This window comes from Chionomys nivalis, chromosome 4 (assembly GCF_950005125.1).
Source record: "Chionomys nivalis chromosome 4, mChiNiv1.1, whole genome shotgun sequence".
NCBI lineage: Eukaryota > Metazoa > Chordata > Mammalia > Rodentia > Cricetidae > Chionomys > Chionomys nivalis.
The window spans coordinates 77,049,424-77,076,298 of record NC_080089.1 but is presented as its reverse complement, the minus strand read 5'-3'; the positions used below and the strand labels follow the sequence as shown (position 1 = coordinate 77,076,298).

The 26,875-nt window shown below is 44.3% G+C and overlaps 2 protein-coding genes across 6 annotated transcripts in view; both read right to left on the bottom strand.

The window, feature by feature from the left end:
• The window catches only part of Cilk1 (ciliogenesis associated kinase 1), a 42,633-nt gene extending 38,682 nt beyond the window's left edge, over nt 1-3,951 (bottom strand). The window contains exon 1 of the mRNA XM_057769032.1: nt 3,813-3,951. Within this exon, the coding sequence (XP_057625015.1) occupies nt 3,813-3,913 (101 nt within the window). The 5' untranslated portion in view covers nt 3,914-3,951. The remainder of the gene's footprint in view (nt 1-3,812) is intronic.
• LOC130873973 (uncharacterized) lies at nt 3,943-26,577 on the bottom strand. Of its 5 annotated transcripts, none has more exons than XM_057769039.1 (3): nt 26,454-26,490; nt 6,966-7,023; nt 3,943-4,085 (listed from the first exon to the last, which is right to left on the bottom strand). In XM_057769039.1, exon 3 carries the CDS (start codon nt 4,060-4,062, stop codon nt 3,943-3,945), a length of 120 nt encoding a protein of 39 aa, XP_057625022.1. In that variant the 5' UTR covers nt 4,063-4,085; nt 6,966-7,023; nt 26,454-26,490. The 5 variants fall into 5 exon arrangements, with proteins under 5 accessions (XP_057625022.1, XP_057625021.1, XP_057625020.1 ...); XM_057769038.1 differs by lacking the exon at nt 26,454-26,490 and adding an exon at nt 22,166-22,355; XM_057769037.1 differs by lacking the exon at nt 6,966-7,023 and having other exon boundaries at nt 26,454-26,577.
• Between the last annotated feature and the right edge of the window lie 298 nt (nt 26,578-26,875).

Sequence of the window (26,875 nt, the reverse complement as noted above, 5' to 3'; positions counted from 1 at the left end):
ACTTCCCAGCTGCAGTGAGAACCTGGTGCACTGCTGGTTTTTTCCTGACACAAATCCAGATGTATCCGGAAAGAAGGAACCTCAACTGAGAAAAGGCCCCATTAGACTGGCCTGCAGGTAAGTCTGTGGGCCACTGTCTTGATTAGCGATGGAGGTTAGTGGGCCCAGCTCACTGCAGGCACCCTGAGCAGCTGGTCTGGGCTGTATAAAAAAGCAGGCCGAGCAGAGCAAGCTACAAGCGGCCTCTGCTTCAGCTCCTACCTCCAGGATCCTGCCCTGACTTCCTTCAGTGATGGAGTGTGGCCTGAGAGGTGAGGGAAGAAATAAGCCCTTTCCACACCAGCTGGTCCTGGTGTTTATCACAGCAACAGAAATCCTAACCAGGCCACCTGGTGGAGTACAAAGAGCCAGGTCTGCTGTCTGACTCTACCACTAACAAACTAACTTGGCCCAAAAGAAACTTCCCCAGGTTTATTCTATCTAGGCCAGTACCGGCCAACAGAACTTTTGTTGGTGGTGGAAGTCTTTGGTGATATCCACAAATACGCTGCTACAGAATAAGGTAGAAAGCACTAGTTAGGCGTTATAAAAAGAGAAGGGAAAGGAGGAGGAGAGGAAGAAAGGGAGATGATGAAGGTGGGAGGGACATACATTGGGAAGGTCCATGGGAGAGTTGGGAATGGAGAGGACCAAGATACATTGTACATATGTATGAAACTTTCAAAGAATCAATTAAATAATAAATTACTTATGTGGCTATATTGAGCTAGTACACCACAGGAAGTGGGTTTTAATGCACATGCAGATCCAGATATGGTATCTTACCATTTGCGGTAGCTGAAGGAGATGTCTATGCCCAATGGTCTAGGATACTGGAATATTTGGTCTCAAGTTGGTGGCTGTTTAGGAAAGTTTAGGAAGTGTGGCTTTGTTAGAGAAATTATGTCAAGCGGGTGGGCTGTGAGGTTTCAAAAGACTTGCCCCATTTAGGGTGAGCATACTTGGTTTTTGTTTGTGGTTCCAGAAGTAAGCTCTCAGTTGCTGGTCTACTTGCCTGCAACCCGCTCCCTCAGTTCTGCCACCATGGAAGTAAGAATTAGTACAATGTAGCTAGGCACCTGCAGTAGGGCCAACCATAAGATGATCTGAGCAGAAAGGTGTTAGGGAAGTTCACCACACTGAAAGGCTGGAGAGGAGAACAGAGGCGAGAGGGCAGCGATAAGAGACAAAGCTAGGGAAACAGGCCAACCACGTTGGAGGTCACAGAGTTTGATGACTCTGAAAGCAAGCGATGTCACACTGGACTCTCCTAGGCTTCGGTGTAAGAAGTTCACTTAGAAGGTGATTCCCAGAAACCAGGGCAAAGGGCACCAAAACCAGAGGAAAGTTGAAGGATCAAGTAAAAGATACGTGAGCGTGCTGGTGCCAAGAGCAGTGACTGGGCCCAGCCCTGCTGTGGCACTAAAGGCAGAGGAGACAAGAGACTTGTCTATTATGATGATGAACCGCAAGAGCAAAAGCAAGCTGGGGAGGAAAGGATTTATCTGACTTAAGCTTCCACAATCTCTAGTCATTTACTGGAGGAAGTCAGGACAGGAACTCAAACAAAATGGAGACCTGAGGCAGGAGCTGATGCAGAGGCCATGGAAGGAGGCTGATGCTTACTGGCTTGCTCAGTTTGCTCTTTTTTTTTTTTTTTTTTTTAAAGAACCCAGGACCACCAGCCCAGGGTGGGCACCACCCACAATGGGCTGAGCCTCTCCCATCAAGCGCTTATATGGCTGCCTACAACCTGATCTCATGGAGGCCTTTCTTTTTTTCTTTTTATTCAAAGATTTATTAATTATGTATACAGTGTTCTGCCTGCATGCATCCCTGCCTGTCAGAAGAGGGTACCAGATGGTTGTGAGCCACCATGTGGTTGCTGGGAATTGAACTCAGGACCTCTGGAAGAGCAGCCAGCGCTCTTAACCTCTGAGCCATCTCTCCAGCCCTGAAGGCATTTTCTTAGTTGAGGTTTCCTCCTCTCAGATGACTTTAGTTTGTGTCAAGCTGACAGAAAATCATCTAGCACAGGGCTGCAAAGAGCAGGAAGACAAGGAGAATGTTTAACACTAGTGGTTTTAATGAACTGTCTTTTCAGTTTGGTATGAGCAGTGACATGACTGGAAGCCAAGAGCCCTATAGAGGACCTGGTAGTTGGATGGTAGATGGTAATAGGTTGGAAGTGAGGTTCTAGTAGGAATGGAGTTGGTAGACCAGATGGATATTTAGTACAATTGACAGGACTGGATGAGTGAAGGTCAGCAATGAGTGGAAGCGAAGTCAAGAGAACTCAGGCTTTGAGCTGCTGGAGATAGGGAAACCAGAGTCATAAGGAACACTACACTTCTATAACCTGTGCGTGGGAGGCAAGGCAGAAGAGTGTGGATTCAAAGCCAGCCTAGACCACAGAGCAAGACTGTCTCATAGAAACAAAACAAAACAAAGATAAAAAGGATAAACAGTCTGGAATAAAAGTGGAACGTGCTATGCTGGATGTTAGTTCAGTTTGGATGTAAGAATGATTCTTAAATGGTTACAGGACTTAGTGCCCAGCAGGCAGACTCTAATTTGGTCCCCAAAGACCTCTATCTTGGTCTATTTATAACTGTGCATACCCTTTCTCCTTCAATAACTCGCTTCTGGCCAGTAAGGGCACATCATTTTGAGTGGAAGTCATTTCTATGATTGATTTGTAAAAATAAAAAGATCTGACTTCCATATAAGACTTTTTCTTAAAAGAAAAAAAAATGATTTATTAATGTATATATGTATAATAGGGCACTATGTGTAGTATGTGTGTGAAAGTGGTCACAGAAACCAAAAAAGAGTATCAGCTCTCTTGGAACTGGAGTTACAGGTTGTTGAACTGTGTAGTTCAGCTGGGGCTGAACTCCAATCCACTATAAGAGGAATAAGAGTCCTTTTTTCTTTTGTTTTTTTGGAGACAAGGTTTCTCTGTAGCTTTGGAGCCTGTACTGGAACTAGCTCTTGTAGTCCAGGCTGGCCTCGAACTCGCAGAGATCCACCTGCACCTTTGCCTCCCAAGTGCTGGAATTAAAGGCGCGTGCCACCATCGCCCGGCTGGAATAAGAGTTCTTAACTGCTGAGCCATCTCTCAGCCCCTTATTGCTTTCCTACTGCCTATATCACCGTATTGTGAACTACTCTTTGGAGCAGTCCACATGGCACAGGACTAAGAGGCAGCCTCCGGCTGACAACTAGCAGAGAACCCTCAGGTCAACAATGTACAAGGTTCTAACTGCAACCTAAAGTCACAGGAGTGAGCTTGGAAGCAGAGCCTTTCCCCGCCCAGCTGCCAATAACACCATAGTTTTGAGCACCATTTTGATTGCAGCCTCAGAAGAGACTTTGGACAGATAACTCTGCTAAGTTGTGCTGACCCACAGAAACTGAGATAGAAGGTGTGTATGTTGCTCTAATCTACAAGTTTGGAGTGAATTGCTTTATGGTCACAGGTAACTAACGCAACAGGTCTGAACTCTGGCTGCAAAAACTAAGTATAAATGACACAGACAGCAGGTACCAGATAAACACATTTCCTCTTCTGTAAAATGAACTTATTACACCTCATCAGATGTCGTACAGTTTCTTTACGACTTTAGAATCATCACCTAACGTTCTTGTTTATGGCTCCCGTCCATTCCCCTTTAGAAATGTTTCAAAGACCGGGAACAGACAGAACAGAGCTGAAATCAATATGATAGGTAGAACTGACCATGAGTCACAAGAGTGAAGAAGGAACTTACTTTTTAATGGCGATCAGTTCTCCAGACTCAATGCTTCTTCCCAGCAGGACAGAACCGTAGGTCCCATCCCCAAGCTGCTTGATCGTTGTGTATCTATTCATGGTGCGCCTGCTCTGTCAGGACACTCATCTCAGGGCCGAGATGGTCCAGTCCTGCAGCAGTAGCAGGCCTCCCCAGACTGTAACCAGATTTTTCGATGGCAGCACCAGCACAGGGTATTCAATAGAACGTGATTATCTCCTAAATACATATTTTCAAAGGTCAGTCTTCTGCCTGTAGGAAAACATGGAGGATTAGGTCAGATGCTAATGAATGTTTTGGATCTGCATACTTTTGTAGTCTAAAACAATGGTTAGTGAACTGTAGTCACTAGAATGTCATTCCTTCATTTAAATAAAGTTTTATTGAGACAAAGCATATATACATTTGCTTGTTATCTCTATCCACAATAGCAGAACTGAGTATTTCTGACATTGTATAGCTGAGAGTAGTTATGTTCTGGAGTCAGAGAAAAAGCTGTCAACTCCTGGCTTACATACTCCCTTTCAAATACAAATAAGTACCTTCATAAAATTAGAGATAGTATGTTTTGAAATTGACGAAATGAATTAGCTCCAATTAGGTGCTTCTCTGGTAAAACTGCATAACTATGGTGCTTGAGGGCTGCTGAACTAAGAGAACCCATGCTAAACACGTTCTCTGCACACCAGCTACAATGTAAACATACAGTGTAAACATACAGACGCGAGGAAGCCAGTGTCACACTGCAGAAGGAAACTGACATGTGCCTCGTGAACTATTTGTAGCTAAGCATCAACAGCTCGATATTTTTCTTTTAGATGATTGGAAGCTAAACAGAAAATGAATTATTCAAGGCCTATATAGAAGCTATATAACAACTTCAGTGCTACCCATTGTTGTAGGGTTTTTTTTTAAATAACATCATTGATTTTTTTTCTCAAAACACATAATCGAGTTGTTCGGTCTGCCTATAATAAAGAAGCTTTGTAACCCAGGTGATCACAATGGTCTTAGTCAAACACTCAGAACATAAACACTTAATAAAAACAGTAAAGGTATACTATGGCTGTTAAACTAGTACTGTGAAGATTCAAAGGATAGAAGATGACTGAAGGGCATGCCTTTCTGTATCTAACTCCTGTCTATGCAGCTTCTCCTTCCTAAAGAATTCCAATCAATAAATGGAAAATGAAAGGGGGTAAGAAGAAATGTACAACTAAGTAAATACCAGAGTAAGACTTGTTTATAGTTGCCAAGGCTCACTGATACACGAAGAAACTAATGGGTGGGTCAAAGAAGACATTGTGTAATCTCAAATATACTGGTTAACTACTAGGAAGGGCATAACTTTACAGAAAGAAATCCAAAAAACAAAACTAAACAATAGCAACAAAACAGTAACAACCCCCCCCCAACCAAACCCCAAAAACAAACCAAAAATGTCTCCTTAGCTGCTGGTAGTGGCATATTCAAGCAAGAAGGGGGCGGATCTCTTGTGAGTTTGAGACCATCCTGGTGTAAAAAGGGATTTCCAAGTTAGCCAGAGCTACACAGTGAGGCTATCTTGAAATAAAACAAAACAAAATATCCCCAAATATCCTTGTGCCAAAGGTAATTTCAATATCCTCACTAATGAGATGTGATTAATAAATTCTAGATGCAATGCACGAGAAAGGCACAACACCAGTCAGTGTGCTTAAAAATGCAGTCTACAGTATTCTCTTAAGAATGCTGGGTGTGGGGGAGCACACTTTTAATCCCAGCACTCGGGAGGCAGAGGCAGGTGATCTCTGTGAGTTTGAGACCAGCCTGGTCTACAAAGCGAGTTCCGGCACAGCCAGGGCTGTTAGACAGAGAAGCCTTGTCTCAAAAAACCAAAATGACACAAAATAAAAGCAGAATCTGAGTCAATTTAATCATGAAGAAACAACATGCAGACCCCAAATGAGGGACACAGTATAGTCTACAATCAACTGGCCAGTAGCATTCCAAAGAGTCCAGATCATAAGACAGGAGCAGACCGAGAAACTGTAAGGTTACAGGCAATTATGGAGCTGAGACAGCTAAATTCAAACACAGGATCCAAGATAAGCTCTTCAGAGAAGGACAGCAATGGAGGTTTCTAATACTTTACTATTGTTTGCAAATTTTCTATGTCTAAGATAAGCTCAACACTAAGAAACAACAATAAAAAAATAAACCTGGACTGTGTTCTTGTAAAAAGTTGTGCATCTCTTAAGACTTCTTGGGAAATATACCAGCAATCCCGACTTCCCTACTCATATCACACAACTGAGAGAGCACGTAGCGCTCCAGCTCAGCCCACTCCCACTCCATTCCTTCCCCCTGCAAGGGCATTTTGTTTCTTCCTGCCCTTCAGGATCAGATTCCCTAGCTTCTTTGTGCTATTCTTTACAGTGAAGTGTTCGCTGCTGGCTGATACATATGCATAAAGCACATAAATATTAATAAATATTTGTAAATAAGGGCCCTTTTTTCAAAGATCTTAACCATGGTAAGGAATGAGGGGGGTGGTATTTCAAGAGTACCGGTTATTTGGGAGGGAATATGGAGCAGGGTTAGTTGGCTTCGTTTCCAGATGGGTTCGTTCCAATTGGGCTTAAGAGGCAATAAGAAAAGCAAATAAACTGAGTCATGAAGGAAAGTTGTATGGAGAACAGGAATGCCAGCAGCATGAGGAACAGCGAGGATTTAAACTTAGGATAGAGAAGGAAAAATGGGTAACCTAAAGGCATAATTTCAGCATTTCATTCTGGAGAACCCCAGATACCTTTGCATGTGTGTGGATACGTGTGTGCGTGTGCATGTGTGCGTGTGTGGTGTTTGCATGTGGGCATAGGTGCACTGACCTGCGCATGCACTCATGAAGATCAGAGGTCAACTCTAGCTATCTTCCTTTACCTTTCTCCACCTTGTTTCTTTGAGACAGGGTCCCTCACTGAGCCTGGAGCTCAATGTTTTGGCTACACTGGCTAAACAGCGAACTCTAGGATCCATTTCTCTGCATTTCTTCCTTTCCTAGCACTGGGATCTGCACACCCAGGCTTTATATATGGGTGCTAAGGACACAAACTGAAGTCCTCATGCTTGTACAGCAAACTCTTTACTCACTGGGCTGTATCTTCTCAGCTGCCCATGCTTATAAACATAGCTTCGGCTGGATTCTACTCTGAAAAAGAAGAAAATGCTGTATAAAAAGACATTATCCAGTCAATGGAAGCAACCAGATAAATGCAAGTAAATTAGATAAATATTGTATCTGTCTTAAATTTATTGAAGTGGATGCCTATGCTGAGCTCAGTAATAGCACTTGTGTTATTACTGGAAAATACACAGAAAGATCTGGAGATAAAGGACAATGATGGATGTGATTGCAGTTTCATATGGGATTATGTCCTTATAAAGCCACCGTAAGCTGAAAATAATGTGAATTGAAAATGCATCTGATATCCCTAGCCTACCAATGCTGTCCTTTAGGCTTGCCCACCTTCTCCTGGCTAAGCACAGCTGGGCTACTTTATCAAGTATTAAATATCTTCGACACACAGAGATGTGCATTTTCTGTAGACATGAAGGAATGTAAACACAAACACAATATAATGCCAGCAAGGGGAGGTAGGTTTGGGAGCTTCCACGTGTTCCTGTAGCTTTTCTGTAAATCTAACATTTCTACAGCTTAAAAGTTTAAACGCTTCTCCTCAAAGAGGTAGAAAGAGGGGATCTTTTAAAAAGGCACATAGACCACACTGAACAGTTTATCATAATTTAAAACATATGAACACATATTTTCTTAGTATGACCTTTCCAGACTCCCTCATTCTTCCATGTATGATCATCATATCATGGACTATTTGCATCGAGGACTTGCTTCAAGCTGATGCAAAGAACATCTGGCCACAGCCAAGAAACAGCAGCGGTGCCACGCCTGGCCCCTCCTTCACCACGGTCACCCTCATCTACTTTGCAGTGTGCTTACTTTCTATGGGCACCCATCGCTCCTTCCGCAGTGGATTTAGACTCCCAAGACACCACTGTATGTCATCTTCCAGAAACCAACCAACCAGCACACCCACCCACTCACCAAACAAACAACAACAAAAGCAAACAACAACACAACTCACTGGAGCTCTGATTTGTCAAGAATCACTGAGCTAATGAACTACATTCTTTAGTTTTAAGTTTTCTTTCTTTTTTTTATTATTATTATTTTTATTCTTTTTTAATTAAAATTTCCACCTGCTCCCCGTTTCCCATTTCCCTCCCCTCCTCCCAAATATTGCCCCCTCCCCCAGTCCCCTCCCCCTATCCCCACTCCTCTTTTCCTCCCCCCACACCATAGTTTTAAGTTTTTATTATTATTTGTGTCTTTGTGCGTGCTGTGTATTTGGAAGGGCACAATGTTGGGGAAGTGGGTAGATGTGGCGTGGCGTGAGTGTGGAGGTCAGAGGACGACTTTGTGGCGTCAGTTCTTCTGCCCTTATGTGGGTGGGTTCCTGGGATCAAACTCAGATCACCAGGCTTGTGCTTTTGCAAGTACCCTTACCTGCTGAGCCATTCTACCAGCCCCATAAATAAACATTTATTACTTATTTAGGTTACATCTGCTCTGTTCTTTAGAAAATGGTAAGTTGTTGCTCTTTAAAACTAGGGGACTGCTATGACCAGGCTGTATTTTTGCTGTTACTGTTGTTTTCTAGTTCATTAGATACTTTTCTTCCTCTCCACCCAATCTTGCATGCTGCTATTCAAGCTAATCTCTACATGTTTAGTGTTCGGAAGAAACCGTGTCATGAAAGTGTGTATGCACAGAAAGTTAGTAATCAAGTGTTGCTTGGCTTCCTGCGGCCTTTACTGCACAGCTTCCCTCATAGGACCCATTTTCCATTCCTTAATTATCTCTGACACTCACCTCTAAATCCTCTCACGCTTTTCCACCTCCTTGATGAATTGTGTTGACTAAAGCTTACTAATGATTATATTACAGCGCTGTGTGGGCACCTCCGCTTCTCTTTTTGCAATGGCCTTATACTACCAATTATTAACAAAAGCCTTTGCTTTGCAGTTAATGCACTGCTATTTCCTTATCCACGTAAATTGGATAACTGCAACAATGCCTTTCTGGATCGCTAAGAAAAGGACACACTAATTCATCCAACACACAAACTCCCTAGCAATTCCTCCTTGTTACAATTTGTCATTATTATCAAGAAACAAAAATCAATTATTGTGACAAGATCTGACTGACACTGTGTCAGGGTAGAAGCTTTGTATGCTGGCATGTCAAGTAATTACATAATGATCGTATGACAGATTAATCTAGTGCCTCTTCACGCACTGATGTCAAATTGACCATGTACAATTCTAGTCAAATTTTGCTGGCCCACCCCTAAGGAGCAGGTTGAGTGGGAACCAGCTTTGATAGTTTTAAAAGTTCTCCAGGGAGAGCTATGGCGCATGGAAGGCAAGGGCAGTGGAGGGAACTAGCACCTCAGAGTGGGGCCCACTTATGAAGAGGGTTGTGTATCATATAGGAGCTTTAGTCTTTATCCTGCAGAGGGAAACCTCTAGAGTCTTTCAGAGAAACACAAGTGGAAGATTCCCCCAGAGACTGAATAGTAGTTAGGGCAGAGAAAGCAAAGGCAGAAAGTAGGGGCCACTGCCATGGTTGAGTGACACACGACAGAGGCTTAAACAAAGGCAATTGACCCGACTTAATCAGAAACACGAGTAGACACAGTTTGGGATGTGGAATATATGATTATGTTATTTGGACGATGGAAAGAGATTTATTTTTTAAAAGTCTTACTACCTAGGGTGCTGAAATTGAGCTCTACAGAATACTTGTCAACTAAGGATGTAGCTCAGTGGCACAGCATGTGTCTACTTGCACATGGCCTAGGTTTGATCCTTATTGAACTGCAAACTAACTATCAAACAAACTAACAAAAACCAACAAAACCACCCCTAAAACCAAACAACCATTGGACATGCTCACTGGGCAACTGTAGATAGCTTTCTAAAAGTTCCACCTTCCCCCTGAGAGAGCACACTAGTGGAACCTAATTTAGAAACATAATACTCAGACTAAGCTGATATATTTCGAGATTTCATGGCATTTCATTTACATAAAACACAACAGGAATGGTGTCTACTGGGTTGCGCAACACAGCAATGCTGGGCTCAAACCAAGCTGAACTGCTGTTCACTTCTAGATGCCAAACTTTAAAGAGATGCATTAAAGAACACAGTGAGGGTCCTCAATCAGAGCACAGATTGCTGGAGGCACAGGAGGTTGGGGAGCCATAAAATTTTCTCAAGTATGCAGAAACAGTGTTAGAGAAAAGGTTAGTTGCATCCTGTATGGATCCTGAGAACAGAGCCACTCACCACAGGCAGCCGGTTCCTTCTCCAACCTTAATTACTTTCCATACTTAAAAAATAAAGCACCACGCAGAAAGCCAAGTAAAAATCAATTCTAAGCATATCCAAGCAAGAAGAGGTTAAACATCTGAGATCAGGATTGTTCAAACAGGGAGAGGATGCTCAGTTACTCTGGGACACAATGGGGTGACTGACAGACAACACGAAGAGGAAGAGAGGGTGTTCTGGCTGATGCTGTAGCTGGCCCACTCAACAGCAACTTTACCCTTCCTTAGCTTATAGGCCCCTGATTTTATGCCAGTTCAGCAGATTCAGGTCTAGAAGCCACCTGCTCTAGTCCCAGGCTTTAATTTAAACCCAGCAAAGACACGGCACTTCCTACTAAAAAAACAATTTAGAGATGGGATGACAGCCCCAGCACATGGTATCAAAAGGGAAGTGAGTGGGTGACGGCAGGAGGGCTGTAGTCGGAATGAGACCGGTGACCGAGAAGCGGCCTGAGAATTGTCTCGATCGCGGTTGTATAAAGCTGTGCTGTACTGGAGACGTCAATGCAAAGATGAGACCTCATCTGTGAAGGCTGAACAGAAAGAAAGGAGCTCAGTCCTGTTTGCAACCAGCAGGGCTGCCATACACTCCCCGAACATACCTGCCTTTGAGTCTTGATGGATGACCTAACTAAATGTCCTTGATGCTGGATGACCTAACTAAATGTCCTTGATGCTGAACTCACTCTTCTACCAAGAACAGGTGAAGGTGCTCCAGATCCAGCAGGGCAAGGCTGCACTGGCAGGAAGGCAATGAACCGACTTTCATTCAGCATTATTATTGGGTCAGTTTGTCATCACTGTGAAAAAATACTTGGCACAAACAACTTAAAAGGAGAAATGATACGTTTTGGTTCAACCCACAGTTGGCGGCCTTTGTTGTTTCTGAACTGTAGAAAAGTCGAACATTATGACAAAGGATGCGCTATCAGGCATGTCCGACCTTTAACATGTTATCTACAAAGCTCACACTCAAGAAACACACAATCAAGTCACCAAAAAAAATCCAACCAAATAACCCACAAAAATATCTTAATGTTTTAAGCTTATGATTTATGTTGGATGTATGCATAGTTGGATGTATGCATAATTGGATGTATGCATAGTTATCATCTGCCATGTATCCTTTGAGTCAAACAATGAATGCACCATTAAAGCAAAGTTGTACTTGGGGCTGACGGAAAGAGATACAGTGGGAACCTAGGGGACACATCCTCAGTGATCCACTTCCTCAGCTAGCATGACCTCTGAAGGTTCCCATCACCACCCAATGCTGCTGTCAAATCACAAACCCACTGGTTAGGTCAGAACCCTCGGGACCCAACCAGCTCTCAAGGATTGCATCCACTAGCTGGGGACCAAGCCTTGAGCTCAGGAGCCACTTTCTTTTTAAGCCATAACAGTCATAAGGATTGAAGAGGCTGTAGTCACATGCAGGTTACTGTCTACTTGCCTGAGGTTTTCTTTGTGCTTGAACCTACTGTGTGTTTTCATTTTGAAAGAACACATGACATAAATACAACACAAAGCTTCAGTAAGAAATGTCCAGAATTTACTCTGATAGCAATCAGAGATGCCTGGAGAACTAGCTGGCCAAAACGGAGGGTTCCCTTCTTCATCCCGGAATATTTTTACACGCAATTTCCCTTGGGTGGGATCCTTAAAGATTCCTGTGTTGTGGGTTCAATCCCCAGTACAGCATAAACTGACTGTGGCGGTGCGCGCCTGTAATCCTGGCATTCCTAAAGTGGTGGCCGGATGTTCTGAAGTTCAAGGTCATCCTTGACCACCTGAGTTTGAAACTAGTCTGATATACATGAGACCCTGTTTCAAAACAACCAAAAGAAGCCACAGCACTAGTTGGTATCTTTGTTATGGAACCTGAACTCTGAGTCAAGTTTCCCTACTCCTCTTCACATTTACCTACGATTCACTGGGATCTCAGCTGAAAGCAGAGGGCAGCTTCAATGGCTGCGTTCCTTACAGTTTGCTTAAAAGACCAATGATGGCCTTTTCCACAGTTGTGAGGCAATCCGTATTTGTGTATCCACATTGCTGTACAATAGAGATGGTTACTGTGCTTTTGTTTTTTTTTTAAATATTTATTTATTATGTACACAATATTCTGTCTGTGTGTATGCCTGAAGGCCAGAAGAGGGCACCTCATTACAGATGGTTGTGAGCCACCATGTGGTTGCTGGGAATTGAACTCAGGACCTTTGGAAGAGCAGGCAATGCTCTTAACCACTGAGCCATCTCTCCACCCCCCCCCTTTTTTTTTTTTTTTTGGTTTCTTGAGACAGGGTTTCTCTGTAGCTTTGGAGCCTGTCCTGGACCCTCCTCTGTAGACCAGACTGGCTTCGAACTCATAAAGATCGGCCTGTCTCTGCCTCCCTAGTGCTGGGATTAAAGACATGCACCACCACCACTGCCCAGCTCGCATTGGGCAGTTCTGCCTTTGTTATAATGTATTTGACTGAAGCAAGGTGGCAAAGAAGGCTCCAAGAACTGCCTCGTCTTGCCCAGATCGACTCATGCATCCATTTTGGACCTCCTGTCCTGTCCCATGGACAGACACAGCTAAGGATCCTTGCTCAAAGTGTCATATAGCAGCCTGTCCTCATCTGTGCTAGCCCCTACCCTGTGGTGAGTGCCAGAGGACAGTCCTCTGCAGGGTGCAGCCCACACCTCTCTAACCTTTGTGCTTTCATAGTGTACACTCCTTTTGCACACAGCAGGTTCTTGAAGGCTGGTCCAAATTTGAAGTTTAGACTTCACTATTTATTTTCTGTCACTCCTTGGGCACAGAAAACTCGCAGCGTGTCTGTTTCTTCATGGCCAAAACAAAGATCAGGTAGTCGTTTGAGCTCTCTGGAAGCATTTTGAAGTTCTAAAGCGGAAGAAGAGTGAACAGCACAGGGCGGTTGGAGCTGCAGGCCTCTTAGGCCTCCAGTCACAGGGAGGTTCTTCCATGCTGTTTGGGGAGCCTTTTGTATTTGGGTAATGCTCTATCTAAACAGAAAAAGGCTTTCTTTCAAAGAGTTCTGGCAAATGTTTGAAATAAACGTTAGCATTTTCCTAGCGAGGTGACATTGGCGCAAACCTTCCTGTGCCTGCCCCAGTTCCCTCCTCTCTCTGTTCATGGCCGTGTAGCATGCTCATTCACAGTCTGGACACCAGGCCTGGGACAGCGCAACTCTAGTCCATTCTTTATTTTGATGGTCAAGGAGTCAGTGTCACAGTTACATAGAAATATAAGCTTATGTACAGACTGGGGATTTCTAGCTGTCATCTCCAAAGCCACTTACACTTTCCAGCTCCGAAAGGAGCTCACAGCCTTGGCGGTTTTCTGCCGAGGTTCTGTTGCTTTCCCCTGCCCCACAGTTAAGTCTGCTTGTGTGCAAGCCCCTAATGACCCTTCTCACGGGCCTTCCGAAGTGCACTGCACTTATGGGTTTCTAATTACTTTCTGGTTCCTAGTTCAAATCTGGAACAACTTTCTGAGTAACTTAATACTGTGAAGTTCTTTTATAAGCTGCCGAAAAACAGTCCACATCTTTTCTGTTTCTCTCCCAGGACCTAATTCTTCCACCTGTATACACTTAAACAAATCTTATGAGCATTTTGACTCTGGACAGCTACTTTTTCCTGCTAGGGGTAGTAGCTGTGAGACTGACCGAAACTTCTTTCCGGAGGACTTGGCTTGCCTGCACCTGGACAAGGGAGAGCACTAAAGACACCTCCGGCCCCTGCACTGACTGCACGGGAGAAGAGGAAACCCATTATCCGCTTGCCTTCTTCTGCGCCCGGGAACTGTGAAGAAAGAGTTCTTTTAGGCTCAGTTTGAAGGTGCGGCTGTCAGATGGGGAAATCATGGCAGAAGGAAGCAAGTGGTCACATGGTATCCTTGGAGGGAAGCAGGAAGAGACACAGCCAATGCCCAGCCCTCTTCTCACTTTTATCCAGTCTGGGACTCCAGCCTTAGGACGGCACCACCCACATTAAGGGTGGGTCTTCCCTGCTAAGTTTCTGGAAATGCATCCACAGACTTTGCTAGTGGCATATTTCCATGGTGAGTCTAAATCTTGTCAAGTTGGAATTCCAAAACATTTAACTCAGTTTACGATCCTTCACTAAAACACATTAAGGATAAAATGGCAGCTTAATATGAAAATAAGAAAAGAGTGGGGACCAGTAAACATTTTCTGTGAAGGATCAGTAATACTTGAGGCTCCAAGGCTCCACACCCCTTGCTCACCTGTCACTGGAGGAGAGGAGCGGTCACAAATGACATGGTTGCAGTCCACCACAACTTTATTCACAAAAACAGGCGGACGGCAGGACCTGCTTCCCAGGCCATAGTTTCCTAACCCCCCAAACAGGAAATCCCCATGTAAATAGAAACACTCGCCATATAAACATTTTACAAGGCCACATTTACTAAAATATAGTCATCCCCAGATTCCACCAGGAGGGTGGAGGTTTTAGCATAATCACAATTGCATCCCTAGTACCGGGATCTGGCAGGCAGCTGGGGACACAGAAGAGCCACCAAAGCAGTGTGCTGTTGAGCACTTCACAGACCTGTGAAGTGTCACTCCAACTAGGTGATCTCCCTGCTTCATTAGGCACTCCCAACACTATTTCTCCCAGCCCCCTTTCTGGAAAAATGGGTCAACCACATTAGGACTCAAAATATGGGCCCTTCTAAAATTGTTGCAGTAATTTTACATGGATATCTTGATAGATCTTGTTTTCTTTTCCTTCAGCTTCATCTGAAATCATTTTCTAATACTTACTTTTTAAGAAAAATAATCCAAAAAGACGGAAGAATTAACCATCATTTTTGTGAACTACAAGTCTATGAAGAAGCATAGTATTTTGGAATATTTGTATATACATAATATTTGTATATACTTTAAATGTAGACCACAGCTCACAGGCACAGTTAAGAGGGTAATTTCATAGAGTATTTTTATTATGTCTGCATTTCAACCACACTCTATTAAAGAATCAGCTGTGAAAATCATACAAGTTTGTTGGCGGCTGTGGACCCCCAGACCCTGAATTTCCTGTAGACAACTTGTTATGCTTGCAGCTGCTCTGAGCAAAACAACTTGTTTTCCTGTGATTTCAGCTGCTCTGAGCACGAGACCCTCAGGAGTTCCTGATGGCAGGGGAGTGGTTTCTGGTGGGTTTGGCTGGGGCGTGGCTATCAGTTAAGGATCCCTATATAAGCTGTCCTGGAACACAATAAAGGTGGCATTCTTGTTTCAAGGATGACCTCCCTCTCTCTCTCTTTCTCTCTCTCTGCAAACTGTAGTGTAGCATGTAGCGTGTAGAACAGGCGTAGTTTGCTGCACAAGTTCAACTGTGGGTGTTATGTTGGAGCTTAAAAAGTTTCACATTTGGGGGCTGGAGAGGAGAGATAGCTCAGTGGTTAAGAGCACTGACTGTTCTTCCGAAAGACCTGGGTTTAATAACCAGCACCCATATGGCAATTCACAACTGTCTGTAACTCTAATTGCAGGGGGTTGGACACCCTCACACAGACATACATGCAGGCAAAACACCAATGTACACAAAATAAAAATAGTTTAAAAAAGTTTCACATTTTGAAACATCAGATTTTTGTTGTTTTGGTTAGAGATGGTATGGTCATGTAGGTAACTGGATATTGTAACCCTTCAACTTAGTTCTGAAGAATTACATTTTTTATTACTTTTTAAGTTTTAGATTTATTTACTTCATGTGGATGAGTGTTTCACCTGCATGTATGCATGTCTCCTAGGTGTGTGCCTGGTGCCCAGGAAGGTCAGAAGAGTATATTAGATCCCCCAGAACTTTAGTTATAGATAACTGTGAACCACCACGTGGGTGCTGGGAATCAAACCTGGGCCCTCTGCTCAAGGGACCAGTGCCTTTAACTGCTGAGCCATCTTTCCTGCTTGTGAACATTACATTTTAATGTGGTCTCTATGGCCGCCATATTAGCAGCACTTCATCCTGTGTTATGCTATGCCTATAAACATTACATTACAAAACTACTTATAATAATCTTCACTCTAAAAAAAAATATATGTTTCTGCTGGGTATGGTAACCCCAGTACTGAGAGGCAGTTCAGGCTCACTATGAGCTTGAGGCCAGTCTAGACAACATGACAAGTTCCAGGGCCAGCACAGGCTAAAGAATGAGAATGTCTTAAATAAATATAAATATGATAAAATAAAAATAAAACCAACATGTTTTGAATGTGTGCTTCTCACATACCCTCAGCCACCGCTAGACTGCCGTGGCCACAGAAGTCCTCTACCAATAGGGGAAAGAATCAAATGAAATATGAAGCACTACTGTGCCCATTCCATCTTAAAAACTGAGGATAGGAAGCTGAAAAGCTATTTAAAGTATTAAATATTTTATAATATGAGCTATAAAAATCCTTCTCTTGCCCATATCCAATGCCAACCTCTTGAATCCTTTTTGGGGGAGGCAGCCCATGTAGATAAATGGAAAAGCTTGCTTTACTTAATTTGGTATGATGATTTGGGTTGGTAGTCTTCTTTTGGCACCTCTGGGATTAACACAAGAAAACTGGAAAGTCTTTCTGTATGTAAACTTGAAGACCATTCAGTACCACGACTTTGCAGGAGAGGTCAGAGACTCCACGTCAAACCTTTGCCATCTTCAGAGTGGCACACTTTTAAGGTGTGAAAGTGAACAGCCTTTCATCTACGAAAGGTGCATCAAATGCTCATGCAACCTCTGTAAAAGGCTTGCGAATTCTTTTCTAATCCTGAACCCTCACCTGATTTCACAGATCTGCACAGTGAGCTCGTGAGTTACCCTTCCTGTGAAGAGTCCACCTTTCAAAGAGGACGAAAGACACTTCAGTAGCTTCATGGGGAAATTAGGAACATAGGGTTCAGCTTGGGCTGAACATTTCCCTGAACTGTTCAATAGGGCTCCATTCCTCTCACTGGCAGGTAGCTCAGGCTGAGCAGAGAGGAGCAGGGTGCCACAGCATTGAAGTTACCATCTCCGGTACAGTCTGACCTGCTTCTTTTACTTCCTGGGCTTCAAGTACAGGCAGCTTCAATTTCTTCTCACAATATTTCCCCAGGATTTTAATGCAATTTGCCCTAGAAATTGGTTGCTTCACCAAAGTCATTTTACAAAATAAGATGCCGGGGTTTTGTCAGAGACAGGATCTCACTCTATAGCCCAGCCTGGCCTAAAACTCACTGTGTAGTCTAGGTTGATCTCAAGCACAGAAATCTACATGCCTCAGCTCCTTGAGTGGTGGTATTACAGACATGAGCCACCATACCTGGCCAGAACATGTGTACTTTGACAAGGAAGTTAGCGTTGAAGTCCAAAGGTAAATAAGTAAGGGCATGGTTCCCCTACGATCTCAGAATAATGTGTCTATCATCCAGCACATACCTCTGCACACTCTTAGTCAACCATATCATCTATAAACACTAAGGTCCAGCCAGAGTCTAACACCCTAGTCACAGGATGCCATGCCCAGGCCAGGTGTGGCATCTTATATCTGAAATGTCAGCACTCAAGAGGCTAAGGCAGGTCTGCCTTGAGGCCGAAACAAGCCTGAACACAAAGATCCTGCTTTAAAAAAAAGACGGCCATGGAGCCAGGTGTAGTGGTGCTGCATGCCTTTAATTTCAGAACTCAGAAGGTAGAAACAGGTAGATCTCTGTGAGTTCAAGGCTAGTCTGGCTACATAGCAAGTTCCAGAACTACACAAGGAGACCCTAACATAAAAATAAATAAATTAGTAAATAAATTTAATTTAATTGTTAAAAGCTAACATGCCTTCAAAGAATGCTAATGAAGAATGAACAGTTAAGTGAGATACTGTTTCTCAGTCTACACAACAGCTTGTATGGAAAGGTCACTGTCCTAGTCAATCTGACACAGCCTAGAGCCACCTGAAAAGGGAACATCAATCGAAGGACTGCCTAAATTAATCTGGGGGGACTGTCTTGACTTTTGATATGGGAGGGCCCTGCCCACTTTGGGTGGCACCGTATCCTGAGCAGGTGGTCCTGGGCTGCATTAGAAAGCTCGGCAAATATGAACTGTGAGCCAGTCAGCAACCGGTGTTCCTCCATGGTTTCTGCTTCAAGTTCCCACCTGACTCCCTTCAATGATGGACAGCAAGCCGTAAGGGAGAATAAATCCTCCTCCTCTAAGCTGCTTTTAGTCAGTGTGTTCTATCGCAGCAACAGAGGGGAAACTACAATGGTCACCATACCCAGAAGTGTGTCCAGAAACCACCCAGTAAGTAGTCTTGCCTAAACACACATAGTTAAAGCTGGGTGATGGCTCACACTTTCAATCCCAACACTTGGGAGGCTGAGGGCTCACCTGGCTCCCTAGAGAACAAGACTGTGTCTTAGTTAGGGTTTCTATTGCTGTGAAGAGACTCCATGACCATGGCAGCTGTTTTAAGGAAAACACTTAACTGGGGCTGGCTTACAGTTCAGAGGTTTAGTCCACTGTCGTCATGGTGTGAAGCAAGGCAACATGTGGGCAGATGTGGTGCTAGAGAGGTAGCTGAGAGTTCTACATCTGGATTGGCAGGCAACAGGAAGTGAGCCTGACACTGAGCCTGGTTTGAGTTTCTGAAACCTCAAAACCCACCCCCAGTGACACACTTCCTCCAACAAGACCACTCCTACTCCAGCAAGGCCACACCTCCCAAGAGTGCCACTCCCTATGAGCCTATGGGGGCCATTTCCATTCAAACCACCACAGCCTCTGTCTCAAAAATCAAAACAAATAAATATAAAGAGACAAATATATATAATCATACATCTTTCACAAGCAGATAAATACATTGGATAGGTATATTTTTAACTTGACAAGATCCCACAAAATGAAGTAGAAGAGGTTGCTGATTTTTTCTTTTTAAAGGCAGAAATATTCCTGGCAAGGTTCAGAAGGAAAAATAGCAACAGATCCCAGAAGCAGAGCTGTAGCCAGGAATAATGTAATCTCCAGCATTTTCAATAAGGGTAAGATTCACTGCAAGGTTAGCGTGGTCCTCCTCTAGGCTTGACTATGAAATGTCTACTACAAACCTACCAAATGTTTGTTTAGGACTCTGCCAGGCACTGTGAAGGGATAAGCAGAGCCTGGGCAACCATTACTGAGTAGGCACTGTAGACCGTCTTCACATTACAACTGGCTTGAAAAGAAGTGTAATGCTGGAAGAATTCAACATAGCCATGTGACTGAAAAATAAATCAAGCCCAACCGTAATTTTTCCTGACTTTAAAACCACAAGGACAGACTGCCGTGCATAAAATAAGGTTCTATGTCTCAAAGACTTAAAAAATTAAACTAAACTAACTAGAGAGCAATATAATGACAGGCAAGCGAACAAAGTAAAGAAAAGGAGGAAAAATGAGTAATTAAAAAACTAGGACTCACGGGACTGGGGAGTTGATGAAGACCTGGCTGTGCAAGCAAGAAGACCCCAGTTCGATCCCCAGCACCACACATAAAGCAAAACCAGGCACAGAGGTGCACCGCTTGTCATCTAACTGAACCAGTGAGACCCTCAATGTTGACCTCTGGCCATACACATCTACACATACATGTGTCTGCACACACACATGAGCATATTTACAAACACACAAAACGGTATCCTCCCCCAGGGATGGGTACTATTTGCCCAAATGAGTGTGGTTATAGAGAGTAATATGATAGTGACACTTGGGTGACGGAGTCAGGCCCCCACAGTAAGACACTAAAAAAAAAAAAAGAATTTAGATACGAAGGATGGGGCCCAGATGAAAGGCCCTGAAATATCAGATGGACTAGCGTAGAACTAAGATAACAAATGGCAGAGATAACTAAAGGCTGCTAGGCCAGGAAAACTATAACAAAGTCATTACGTGAAAAACATAGACAAGGGCAACAGAACAACGAAGAGAACAGAGAAGGAAGCTTCTCATTCATTCACTCCCTGGGCAAACATTCAATGAGGGCTTACGAACAGGCGTGGGGCGCTAGCGGGGAGGTGATTCCAGTGTCCCAAGCTTCAGGAAGGGAAGGGCAGGATTAGATTAGCTGTAGAGAAGGATCTATATGAAACACATTTCGAAGGTCTTGATGACTCACTGACACCAAGGATGACGGAGAAATGGTTAAAGATAGTTCAAATGCTTGGAAGTTGAAACAATCCTCAGTGTTACTGGGACCTTAAAAAGCAAGAGGGGGGAAAGAGAACAGCGCAACTCTGAAAAGGGCTTTGGTGGGGTTGAACAGCCAGTCAGCAGAACTCCAGATGGCGAGCTCCTCACTCTGTAACAGGGAAGAAACTTCAGTAAGAGAGACGGGTTTCTTTGTCACTGGTATAAACGCTCAGTTCCCTTGGCAAGCATGGCAGGAGTCTGCCTACTCAGGCCGGCTCCATGGACCCTACAGCACACTCCTCCGTTATCAGAAACTGGTTGGTCTCACTGAGAATTGAGGCTGCCCTCTTCCCACCCAGTCACCAGTATGACCGAAGAAAGGGATAAGGCAAAGTAGAAAGGGAAGAGCAGAAAGTGTTTGGGGCCACTGTAAGCTTGCACCTCTGAGGCAGGGGCTGACCCAGGATGCCATTTGAAAACAGGGAGGCAGAGGCAGGAGGATCTCTAATCCCAGCACTAGGGAGGCAGAGGCAGGCAGATCTTTAATCTCAGCACTAGGGAGGCAGAGGCAGGAGGATCTCTGTGAGTTCGAGGCCAGCCTGGTCTACAAAGCGAGTTCTAGGATAGCCATGGCTACACGGAGAAACCCTGTCTAGAAAAACCAAAAACTCCCATCACTGTCCTGAGTTCTACTCTGACTTCCCAGTGTTCTATAATCCCAGGCCCTTAGGAAGGCCTTAAAGAATCCACCAGACTGTAGTGCTTTTTTTGTTCAGAAACTATTTCAGATTTGCATATTTATGCATACATTAACTCCTGGAACAGTCATGTATATAGTCAGTACAAAGATTTCTCAAATAACGTATATGCTGACCACACTAATCTAAAGCTCTTTTAGATTTGTATGATGTAAGGGCACCATGCATTCCTGGGACACACCCGAAGCCCCGACTCACCAGGAAATGGGTGCGATGAAAACTGTCATTAAACTCCTCTTACTACAAAGAGCGCCGGGGCCACATTTATAAAACAGAACTGTCAATAGCTCAGAGATCTAGTCCAGTGTGCAAAGTCCAGGGTAGACTGTCTTCAGCTTAGTAAAAGCTACTCTTGAGTAAGAAGTGGAAGCGAATATCCTCCTCTGCAGATAGACGCATTAATTTTACCCCCTGTACAAGCCATAAATGCTAGTGTCAAACTTTTAAAAGGTTAACACCACAAAATAAATGGTTGCTCTGAAAAAAACAACAACAACAACAAAAAAAAACCTTTCAATATCTTTTTCCAAACGTCTGAGACGTTCGAGTGGTAGTAAAGAAATCAGAGTAGAAGGAAATCTGGGGGAAAATGGTTCCGAGTAAGTGTTGAGTGTTCTTGCTCAGACCCCTGTGCGGCTGCCACGGGCCTAGTTAGGGAAATGGTAAGCCCAAGTCATCAGCACCGACCCACCCGCATCCCCACCCGGATTCCCCCCCACCCGCGAGGGGTTTCAAGTCGGCTAGGATGCTCAGCTTCTTCAGACGGAAAGGTAAACACACCCATCAAGAGCCCCGGGGTCGGGAGTTTTCTCGGCAGAGACGAGATCCACAGGACGGCGAGGTCCACGGAGAAAGCCGCAGTCCCTAGCCTTCCAGGCGGTGAGTTAGCTCGGGTCAGCCGGTACCGCCCAACACCCAGCGACAGGTCGCGGCGCAGCCCTCCAGCCCCAGCCCCACTTACTGGCGGCGTTTGCAGCCTGGCGGCGCGTGCACTCGAGCGGCCCGGCAGGCAAGGGTAGTGGGATCCGAGCGGGCGAGCCCGGCAAATCCACACCCGGCAGCGCGTGGCATCCAGCAGGCACCCGCTGCTCCGCGGCCTCCGGTAGCAAAACAAACAAAAGACAGAGAGTGGCTTCTAGTGGGGACGACCGGCCGCTTTCCCTGGAAAAGCTGCCCTGCAGCTCCCCTCGCTGGCCCCGCGCAGCCCTGCACCGCCACCATCTTCCGGACGCTCGGCAGAGGGCAGCGCTGAGCTCCCGGGCTCCAAAGAGCCCACCTTGGAGCTGCAGACTCACCACCTGCCAGGCAGGCTGAACCGGTACACCCAAAGATGGGGAACCCTGCTGAAAACATTTTCCTGCTTGCGATTAAATTGTATACTCACAACGAATTTTGGTGTCTGTATTTAACCACCGTAGAAAACCGCTTTTAGCATTGTTTTAACTTAAGTTTGAATGATCGGGTGGATACCTTTCCACGTGGGAAACCATCCAGTTGCAATCTGCGCTTGCTCTCCTTCCCACGCAGCTGTAGGAAATCTAACACTATTTCCAGCAGTTCTCAACCTGAGAGCTGGGACTCCTGGGGGGAGGAGGGGACCCACGACCCTTTCACAGGTGTCACCGGAAACCATCGGAAAACAGTATTTACATGCACGGGGGGGCGGGGGATAAAGGCAGGCAGGTCTATGTGAATTCTAGGTCAGTTTGGTCTACATAGTGTGTTCCAGGATAGCCGGGACGATATAAAGAGATCCTGCCTCAAAAATCCGAAAATAAATAACTAATACTGTAGACGTTACCTGAAATCATCTTAAAAGGATGACCCTGAAGCACTTTGAAAGCCCCAAACCACCCCTCTCCCCCTGCCCCTGGGGTTCATTGTTTCACAGAGGTACCCTTAAAAGGCTAGTTCCTGGGGTAGATGCTGCTAGTCTGGAGACCCACACCGTTCTAAAGAACACTATTTTGCCACAGTAGCCGTTTTCCACCATTGATCTTTTGTGAGTTTAACTCTCCCAGTTTGGGCTTGACCTTGACACGGAGATGGTGGAAGCAGAAAGATCAAGCATACAAAGCCAACTCGGCTACACCAGAGCTTGTCTTAAAAATAAAATAATCCCCAGCTCATCACCATAACAATTTCCTTTCATTACTAACTTACCCCGAATTTACTAAAGCTGCAAGCACTTACTGCGTCTGTTTCTGTTGAAGAAGCCTACAAGACAGTCAAGTTCCCGTAGGCTTCTGCCAACATTTATCTACCTCTTTGCTTACTTCTATGACAGCCAACCTACACGGCAAGTGAAAAATCACAGATCATCATCAGTGAATGTAAGACAAAGAGCCTAACTAGTCATATGGTGTCCATAAAGGGCAATTTTAAAAGTAACTAAAATGATTAAGTTTTAGTATAATTTAATGGGCCAAGCCAGTCTACCTTGCAAATACAGGAACTACCTTGGTCTACTTTTGGCAGAGGCCCACTGGGTTACTAACTAGCTTGGATTAGTAATTCTGGCCCTCAGGAAATGATAACCCTGTAAATACATGTTGAGATAATAAAAACCAGTGATGAGGGCTCCTGGATAGCCCAACTAAAATCGAACAGCTGCTGTGAGTTATAACTGTGCTTTAATAAAACAGGCTCTCTCACTATGAAGCAAACAGCGCTTCAATAAAGCAGGTACGCAATTTCTCTTCACAAATATTTATTTTATTAAGCTTTACTATTTCGTTAACTTGTTAGGAGAGCAGGAAACATCTGTGTTAGCTGGTCAGCCTACCTTGACCATTCAACACTTTTCAATGAAACCGACTACTTCTGAAACTATCTCACATCTTTTTTCCTTTGAAAACTGATCTTTAAAAAAATTCCAATCTCTTTTGTTATACCCCCCACTTTTAATTTAGAACCTATTTTAAACAGATAATTAGGAGAAAAAATTTCTTGGAAGACCTAAATTTTGAGTCCCCTTAAAAACAAAGAGAACTATTGAATTTTTGGCCTACATTGAATAGAAAGGTAGTTTTAATAGGTGGCTAACTTAATGAACAAATAAAAACATCCACAAGAGAGGACCTTTATAAAACATAGGATTTAGGCAAGATGTGTCCACTGGTGCAATAGAGGCACAGGTAAAATCAACTGCTTTCTGATTGGCTGAGACCTGCTACACAGGAAGGAATTCATGTTTGTTATAGTAAGACTTGTCAAAAGTCTATGGCTTAGGAGGTTATAGGTTCTATGGAGGAAACCCATGACTGTTGCTTTACGAAATGGACATGCTGTTAAACTGCCTTTTCAGTATTTGTTTATACCCAGAGACTAGCACTACTCTCAACCTTACCTAGTCAGGGAAGTATCTTCTGCCCGGCAAAGTTTGATGAAATAATGTTTCTTTTTTTTTTTTTTAATTTTTCGAGACAGGGTTTCTCCGTAGTTTTTGGTTCCTGTCCTGGAACTAGCTCTTGTAGACCAGGCTGGCCTCAAACTCACAGAGATCCGCCTGCCTCTGCCTCCCAAGTGCTGGGATTAAAGGCGTGTGCCTTAAAAAGGGAATTAGCCATGTATGGTGGCACATGCCTTTAATTCCAGCAGTCCGGAGGCAGAGGCAAGCGAAACTCTGTGAGCTCAAAGCCAGCCTGGTCTACAGAGTGAGTTCCAGAATAGCCAGGGTTGTTACACAGAGAAATCCTGTCTGGAAAAAAAAATTAAAAAAGGAATTAAAAGGCAGGAAAGAAATCTTGGGAAGTCTGAGCAGTGTTATGCCCAGATCCATGAAGTTCCCCAAAAACCAACAAGGAAACCGAGTCCAGTACGTAAAAGCAAAGAGCCTTTATTTTATACAAGTTTGCAAACTTGGTCTCTCCGTGTGTCCAATGTACTGGAATAATTGGAGAGCCCCGAGCTCAGTTAGAGTTGAGTTTTTATAGTAGTAAAGGTGGGGGTGAGGGATTTTTAAGGTTTGGGACCCCTGATTGGCTGACATTTGTCTAGGGGTGTCCTGGTGAGTGTGTGCTGGCAGTGATCCTATCTACAACAGTATAACATTAGGAATTTCCTTTGGACAGTCTGTTCTTGGGTGGTGCCTGGGTAATCTTAGTTAATGTGGTCCTTCCTGCAACCAGGTATTGCCTCAAAGAAAACTACTGAAACTCAGACCTCTATAAAGCTTATCTTGGCTGGGTCCTACACTGGCCGGTGGTAATGGTTGGAAGAAAAGAACTTCCTTTGGGTGATCTGTTTCTGTTAAGCTTATCATGGTTGGCTGAGTCCTACAAGCAGAGTCATTAATAAAAGAACTTAAAAATGAACACAAGCAGAAGCTCAAGAACAAGGAAAAGCCTAGGGTTGGCAGGCTGTAAACCCTGAACCCACAGGAGAAAGAGAACAGAGCAGACCAGCAGGTATGGATGGTGTCTGCAGTCACATGACAGGAAGGGTAACTCTGGAGAAAGGAGCAAGGAAGCTCAGAGCCTTAGAGAGTTTAAAAGCATGCTTAGGTTCTGGCCACAATCTTAAAGAAAAAGAAAAGAAAAGTGTTCAGGTAGACCTGAACAGACAGACCCAGGTGAACATGCTATGCTGTCTTCCAGAGAATGTACCAGAGATGGAAATTCTGGGAAGGAAAATTACATTATCTTATGAACCCATCTTCCTTGGGGTGTTCCCTTAGCCAAGTGTCTGACCTATCCCACTAGATTAATTCTTAATGCAGGAGACAAGGACAGTCTCCATGTAGAGGTGGATTCCATATTTACAAAACGGTGGTACACGCTTTTAATCCCAGCACTCTGGAGGCAGAGGCAGGCGGATCTCTGAGTTCGAGGCCAGCCTGGACTACGGCGTGGCAGGATGGTCAGCGATACACCACAGAGAAACCCTTTCTCGAAAAACCAAAAACCCAAACCAAAAACCTGGGGAGAATAAGTGTCAGTGCTTGGCACTAAATGGGACATCTATATCCATTCCCCAGCTCCAGGAACATTAAAGAAGATGGAGTGGAGAGAATGTGAGAACCCTTGGGATCGGGAGGAGTGCTCGGAAATGCTGCTTTCTGGACACGACATGATAGTTGTCATTAACCCACCGCAGTTATGATTGTTCCTACAAAATCAAGTCAACAAGATCGGGCAATATTCCAGCAGGCAACACTAACTGGACTCGGTGGATGACAAACTAAACGAACAACACACATAGGACTTGCAATTTCTTACTGTAACCAAGTTGTACCCCTTCCCTTTTACCTCCATTTCTTTGCCGAAGACGTACTTCATTTATGAGCTCCAGAATAAAGTAGCACAATAAAAGTTTAAATTCTGTGAAGTCGGATGAATGTAGCGTCCTGGTGGTTAGGTCCTGACACTTACAGAAACTCAATAAATGTTGTCTAAATGTCTGTGCAAGGCTACGAAGCCCGTAAGTTTTGCTAGCATATGTCGGTGGGTGAAAAAGTTCTAAAACGTGCAATCCAAGTGCCTCCTATTGACGTGGAATCGGATGTTTGGGCTTTAAGAAGTGGCACAGGGCTGGGGGTGGGTGAGTGTAAGTTCCGGCTCAACGTGGTATAGCCGACTACAAATCCCGGCGTGCCTCGTTGCGTCGTCCTCTCCCCTTCAGGAATCGGGTTTCAGGCCTAGGAAAGGCACGTCCTTCCTCCGTAGTATTA

Coding starts and splice junctions, on each gene's coding strand:
- LOC130873973 (XM_057769037.1), bottom strand. CDS start 4,062: ATGTATTTAGGAGATAATCACGTTCTATTGAATACCCTGTGCTGGTGC.